Source organism: Oncorhynchus tshawytscha, unplaced genomic scaffold (assembly GCF_018296145.1).
Source record: "Oncorhynchus tshawytscha isolate Ot180627B unplaced genomic scaffold, Otsh_v2.0 Un_contig_2864_pilon_pilon, whole genome shotgun sequence".
NCBI lineage: Eukaryota > Metazoa > Chordata > Actinopteri > Salmoniformes > Salmonidae > Oncorhynchus > Oncorhynchus tshawytscha.
The window spans coordinates 120,001-127,500 of NW_024609790.1; the positions used below are offsets into that span (position 1 = coordinate 120,001).

General features: G+C 46.8%; 1 protein-coding gene across 1 annotated transcript in view; it reads right to left on the reverse strand.

The window, feature by feature from the left end:
• LOC121845906 (voltage-dependent calcium channel subunit alpha-2/delta-4-like) overlaps positions 1-7,500 on the reverse strand; it is a 90,831-nt gene that overhangs the window by 31,023 nt on the left and 52,308 nt on the right. The window contains exons 12-13 of the mRNA XM_042318122.1: positions 3,376-3,454; positions 1-134 (exon numbers count right to left, since the gene is read on the reverse strand). Coding sequence (XP_042174056.1) covers positions 1-134; positions 3,376-3,454 — 213 coding nt within the window. The remainder of the gene's footprint in view (positions 135-3,375; positions 3,455-7,500) is intronic.

Below are 7,500 nucleotides of genomic sequence, written 5' to 3' on the forward strand. Positions count from 1 at the left end.
CGCACTGTCCATGTAAGCCTCTGTCCAGATGATGTCATGATCATGGTTGATGACCATTGGTCGACTCAGAACGTGAAGGTACTCCATGACATTCTCCTGAACATCGGCCAGCGTGGAGACGTGTGTGTAGTAACCTGTATGGGACAAGGTATACAGGGTATATGACACACACACACACACACACACACACACACACACACACACACACACACACACACACACACACACACACACACACACACACACACACACAGCTGCATTAGCAGATGGGCTTTGAGGTATAATTGACAGTGATAAGTGAGTGTTTGTGTTGAGCTCAGTCCACATGTTAAGATGATTATTAGTGGGGTGCATTATCCTCACCGTCCACAGGAGGGCAGCACAGCTATTAGCACAGCTAATCCTGACCATTTATTCTCTCTCTTTTTCCAGCCCAGAGTATGCATACACAGCAGTAATCTCTCTCTCTACCGCACACACAGGATTAATGATCTATCACTGTGGTATCGGTGGAGTATTCAGACTGAGGGTAGATTCTCAGCAGTCACACACAGGATTAATGATCTATCACTGTGGTATCGGTGGAGTATTCAGACTGAGGGTAGATTCTCAGCAGTCACACACAGGATTAATGATCTATCACTGTGGTATCGGTGGAGTATTCAGACTGAGGGTAGATTCTCAGCAGTCACACACAGGATTAATGATCTATCACTGTGGTATCGGTGGGGTATTCAGACTGAGGGTAGATTCTCAGCAGTCACATAATGAAAAGGATTCAGACAGTGTTGTGTTGTTGTACAGGGTAGGCTGGTGTTCAGGCTTACAGGGGATAAACCAGTTATAACAACACTCCATTAAGCCCTCCTGTCCCAGCCATTGGGATTGAAGAGTGAAGGACTGTGTAACTATGTCTCACTAGATACAGATGGGAGGACTGTGTTACTATGTCTCACTACATACAGATGGGCGGACTGTGTTACTATGTCTCATTACATACAGATGGGGGGTGTGTTACTATGCCTCACTATAAACAGATGGTAGGACTGTGTTACTATGTCTCATTACATACAGTGATTATACAGATGGGAGGCCTGTGTAACTATGTCTCACTACATACAGATGGGAGGACTGTGTTACTATGTCTCATTACATACAGATGGGGGCTGTGTTACTATGCCTCACTATAAACAGATGGTAGGACTGTGTTACTATGTCTCATTACATACAGTGATTATACACATGGGAGGACTGTGTTACTATGTCTCACTACATACAGTGATCATACAGATGGGGGAACTGTGTTACTATGTCTCACTACATACAGATGGGAGGACTGTGTAACTATGTCTCACTACAAACAGTGATTATACAGATGGGAGGCCTGTGTAACTATGTCTCACTACATACAGATGGGAGGACTGTGTTACTATGTCTCATTACATACAGATGGGAGGACTGTGTTACTATGTCTCATTACATACAGATGGACGGACTGTGTAACTATGTCTCACTACATACAGTGATTATACAGATGGGAGGACTGTGTTACTATGTCTCACTACATACAGATGGGGGGACTGTGTAACTATGTCTCACTACATACAGATGGGCGGACTGTGTTACTGTGTCTCACTACATACAGTGATTATACAGATGGGAGGACTGTGTTACTATGTCTCACTACATACAGATGGGAGGACTGTGTTACTATGGATTCAATTAAGACTGACTACAGGCTGTCTATTCATATAGAGCATATTTTACTGGGTCAGGATGAGGGGTCATATTCTACTGGGTCAAGATGAGGGGTCATATTTGACTGGGTCAGGATGAGGGGTCATATTTTACTGGGTCAGGATGAGGGGTCATATTTGACTGGGTCAGGATGAGGGGTGATGTTCTACTGGGTCAAGATGAGGGGTCATATTTGACTGGGTCAGGATGAGGGGTCATATTTTACTGGGTCAGGATGAGGGGTCATATTTTACTGGGTCAGGATGAGGGGTCATATTTTACTGGGTCAGGATGAGGGGTCACAGAAGATGCCACGCTGCAAACAGACCTGCAGAACAGGGTTCCTGCTATACAGTGGGTTGTAGAACAGGGTTACTGCTATGCAGTGGGTTGTAGGGGTGTAGAACAGGGTTACTGCTATACAGTGGGTTGTAGGGGTGTAGAACAGGGTTACTGCTATACAGTGGGTTGTAGGGGTGTAGAACAGGGTTACTGCTATACAGTGGGTTGTAGAACAGGGTTACTGCTATACAGTGGGTTGTAGGGGTGTAGAACAGGGTTACTGCTATACAGTGGGTTGTAGAACAGGGTTACTGCTATACAGTGGGTTGTAGGGGTGTAGAACAGGGTTACTGCTATACAGTGGGTTGTAGGGGTGTAGAACAGGGTTACTGCTATACAGTGGGTTGTAGGGGTGTAGAACAGGGTTCCTGCTATACAGTGGGTTGTAGGGGTGTAGAACAGGGTTACTGCTATACAGTGGGTTGTAGGGGTGTAGAACAGGGTTACTGCTATACAGTGGGTTGTAGGGGTGTAGAACAGGGTTACTGCTATACAGTGGGTTGTAGAACAGGGTTACTGCTATACAGTGGGTTGTAGGGGTGTAGAACAGGGTTACTGCTATACAGTGGGTTGTAGGGGTGTAGAACAGGGTTCCTGCTATACAGTGAGTTGTAGGGGTGTAGAACAGGGTTACTGCTATACAGTGGGTTGTAGGGGTGTAGAACAGGGTTACTGCTATACAGTGAGTTGTAGGGGTGTAGAACAGGGTTACTGCTATACAGTAGGTTGTAGGGGTGTAGAACAGGGTTACTGCTATACAGTGGGTTGTAGGGGTGTAGAACAGGGTTACTGCTATACAGTGGGTTGTAGAACAGGGTTACTGCTATACAGTGGGTTGTAGGGGTGTAGAACAGGGTTACTGCTATACAGTGGGTTGTAGGGGTGTAGAACAGGGTTACTGCTATACAGTGGGTTGTAGAACAGGGTTACTGCTATACAGTGAGTTGTAGGGGTGTAGAACAGGGTTACTGCTATACAGTGGGTTGTAGGGGTGTAGAACAGGGTTACTGCTATACAGTGGGTTGTAGAACAGGGTTACTGCTATACAGTGGGTTGTAGAACAGGGTTACTGCTATACAGTGGGTTGTAGGGGTGTAGAACAGGGTTACTGCTATACAGTGGGTTGTAGAACAGGGTTACTGCTATACAGTGGGTTGTAGGGGTGTAGAACAGGGTTACTGCTATACAGTGGGTTGTAGGGGTGTAGAACAGGGTTACTGCTATACAGTGGGTTGTAGGGGTGTAGAACAGGGTTACTGCTATACAGTGGGTTGTAGAGGAGCATTAGAGAATGACCTTTATTGTTGCAGGCAATCCACTTCACAGTGTCAGCGAAGGTCACCTCTCGACCAATAAGGTAAGTAAAAACACGCACCTGAAAAAGACAAATTGTTTTCAAGCACCTAGTGTCACCTAGTCATACCTCCCTAGTCATACCTCCCTTGTCTTAGTGTCACCTAGTCATACCTCCCTTGTCTTAGTGTCACCTAGTCATACCTCCCTAGTCATACCTCCCATGTCCTAGTGTCACCTAGTCATACCTCCCTTGTCTTAGTGTCACCTAGTCATACCTCCCTTGTATTAGTGTCACCTAGTCATACCTCCCTTGTCTTAGTGTCACCTAGTCATACCTCCCTAGTCATACCTCCCTTGTTCTAGTGTCACCTAGTCATAACTCCCTAGTCATACCTCCCTTGTCTTAGTGTCACCTAGTCATACCTCCCTTGTCTTAGTGTCACCTAGTCATACCTCCCTAGTCATACCTCCCTTGTCTTAGTGTCACCTAGTCATACCTCCCTTGTTCTAGTGTCACCTAGTCATACCTCCCTAGTCATACCTCCCTTGTTCTAGTGTCACCTAGTCATACCTCCCTAGTCATACCTCCCTTGTCTTAGTGTCACCTAGTCATACCTCCCTTGTCTTAGTGTCACCTAGTCATACCTCCCTAGTCATACCTCCCTTGTCTTAGTGTCACCTAGTCATACCTCCCTAGTCATACCTCCCTAGTCATACCTCCCTAGTCTTAGTGTCACCTAGTCATACCTCCCATGTCCTAGTGTCACCTAGTCATACCTCCCTAGTCATACCTCCCTTGTTCTAGTGTCACCTAGTCATACCTCCCTAGTCATACCTCCCTTGTATTAGTGTCACCTAGTCATACCTCCCTAGTCATACCTCCCTAGTCATACCTCCCTTGTCTTAGTGTCACCTAGTCATCCCTCCCTTGTCTTAGTGTCACCTAGTCATACCTCCCATGTCTTAGTGTCACCTAGTCATACCTCCCTAGTCATACCTCCCTTGTCTTAGTGTCACCTAGTCATACCTCCCTTGTCCTAGTGTCACCTAGTCATACCTCCCATGTCTTAGTGTCACCTAGTCATACCTCCCTAGTCATACCTCCCATGTCTTAGTGTCACCTAGTCATACCTCCCTTGTCTTAGTGTCACCTAGTCATACCTCCCTTGTCTTAGTGTCACCTAGTCATACCTCCCTAGTCTTAGTGTCACCTAGTCATACCTCCCTAGTCATACCTCCCTTGTCTTAGTGTCACCTAGTCATACCTCCCTTGTCCTAGTGTCACCTAGTCATACCTCCCTAGTCATACCTCCCTTGTCTTAGTGTCACCTAGTCATACCTCCCTAGTCATACCTCCCTAGTCATACCTCCCTTGTCTTAGTGTCACCTAGTCATACCTCCCTAGTCATACCTCCCATGTCTTAGTGTCACCTAGTCATCCCTCCCTTGTCTTAGTGTCACCTAGTCATACCTCCCTAGTCATACCTCCCTAGTCATACCTCCCTTGTCTTAGTGTCACCTAGTCATACCTCCCTTGTCTTAGTGTCACCTAGTCATACCTCCCTTGTCTTAGTGTCACCTAGTCATACCTCCCTTGTCTTAGTGTCACCTAGTCATACCTCCCTAGTCATACCTCCCTTGTCTTAGTGTCATCTAGTCATATCTCCCTAGTCATACCTCCCTTGTCTTAGTGTCACCTAGTCATACCTCTCTAGTCATACCTCCCTAGTCATACCTCCCTAGTCTTAGTGTCACCTAGTCATACCTCCCATGTCCTAGTGTCACCTAGTCATACCTCCCTAGTCATACCTCCCTTGTTCTAGTGTCACCTAGTCATACCTCCCTAGTCATACCTCCCTTGTTCTAGTGTCACCTAGTCATACCTCCCTAGTCATACCTCCCTTGTTCTAGTGTCACCTAGTCATACCTCCCTAGTCATACCTCCCATGTCTTAGTGTCACCTAGTCATACCTCCCTTGTCTTAGTGTCACCTAGTCATACCTCCCATGTCTTAGTGTCACCTAGTCATACCTCCCTAGTCATACCTCCCTAGTCATACCTCCCTTGTCTTAGTGTCACCTAGTCATACCTCCCTAGTCTTAGTGTCACCTAGTCATACCTCCCTAGTCATACCTCCCTTGTCTTAGTGTCACCTAGTCATACCTCCCTTGTCCTAGTGTCACCTAGTCATACCTCCCTAGTCATACCTCCCATGTCTTAGTGTCACCTAGTCATACCTCCCTTGTCTTAGTGTCACCTAGTCATACCTCCCTTGTCTTAGTGTCACCTAGTCATCCCTCCCTTGTCTTAGTGTCACCTAGTCATACCTCCCTAGTCTTAGTGTCACCTAGTCATACCTCCCTAGTCATACCTCCCTTGTCTTAGTGTCACCTAGTCATACCTCCCTAGTCATACCTCCCATGTCTTAGTGTCACCTAGTCATACCTCCCTAGTCTTAGTGTCACCTAGTCATACCTCCCTAGTCATACCTCCCTTGTCTTAGTGTCACCTAGTCATACCTCCCATGTCTTAGTGTCACCTAGTCATACCTCCCTAGTCATACCTCCCTTGTCTTAGTGTCACCTAGTCATACCTCCCTAGTCTTAGTGTCACCTAGTCATACCTCCCTAGTCATACCTCCCTTGTCTTAGTGTCACCTAGTCATACCTCCCTTGTCTTAGTGTCACCTAGTCATACCTCCCTAGTCATACCTCCCTAGTCATACCTCCCTAATCATACCTCCCTTGTCTTAGTGTCACCTAGTCATACCTCCCTAGTCTTAGTGTCACCTAGTCATACCTCCCTAGTCATACCTCCCTTGTCTTAGTGTCACCTAGTCATACCTCCCTTGTCCTAGTGTCACCTAGTCATACCTCCCTAGTCATACCTCCCTTGTCTTAGTGTCACCTAGTCATACCTCCCTAGTCATACCTCCCATGTCTTAGTGTCACCTAGTCATACCTCCCTAGTCATACCTCCCTTGTCTTAGTGTCACCTAGTCATACCTCCCTTGTCTTAGTGTCACCTAGTCATCCCTCCCTTGTCTTAGTGTCACCTAGTCATACCTCCCTTGTCTTAGTGTCACCTAGTCATACCTCCCTAGTCATACCTCCCATGTCTTAGTGTCACCTAGTCATCCCTCCCTTGTCTTAGTGTCACCTAGTCATACCTCCCTTGTCTTAGTGTCACCTAGTCATACCTCCCTAGTCATACCTCCCTTGTCTTAGTGTCACCTAGTCATACCTCCCTTGTCTTAGTGTCACCTAGTCATCCCTCCCTTGTCTTAGTGTCACCTAGTCATACCTCCCTTGTCTTAGTGTCACCTAGTCATACCTCCCTAGTCATACCTCCCATGTCTTAGTGTCACCTAGTCATCCCTCCCTTGTCTTAGTGTCACCTAGTCATACCTCCCTTGTCTTAGTGTCACCTAGTCATACCTCCCTAGTCATACCTCCCTTGTCTTAGTGTCACCTAGTCATACCTCCCTAGTCATACCTCCCTTGTCTTAGTGTCACCTACTCATACCTCCCTTGTCTTAGTGTCACCTAGTCATACCTCCCTTGTCTTAGTGTCACCTAGTCATCCCTCCCTTGTCTTAGTGTCACCTAGTCATACCTCCCTTGTCTTAGTGTCACCTAGTCATACCTCCCTAGTCATACTTCCCTTGTCTTAGTGTCACCTAGTCATACCTCCCTTGTCTCATAATCCCTCCAAAAGAGAAAGAGGTTTCTGAGACCAACGTGTGTGCGTGTGTGTGTGTAACGTTGGTTACCCTGCGTTCTGTGTGTGTGTGTGTGTGTAACGTTGGTTACCCTGCGTTCTGTGTGTGTGTAACGTTGGTTACCCTGCGTTCTGTGTGTGTGTGTGTAACGTTGGTTACCCTGCATTCTGTGTGTGTGTGTGTAACGTTGGTTACCCTGCATTCTGTGTGTGTGTGTGTAACGTTGGTTACCCTGCATTCTGTGTGTGTGTGTGTAACGTTGGTTACCCTGCATTCTGTGTGTGTGTGTGTAACGTTGGTTACCCTGCGTTCTGTGTGTGTGTGTGTAACGTTGGTTACCCTGCGTTCTGTGTGTGTGTGTGTAACGTTGGTTACCCTGCGTTCTGTGTGTGTGTGTGTAACGT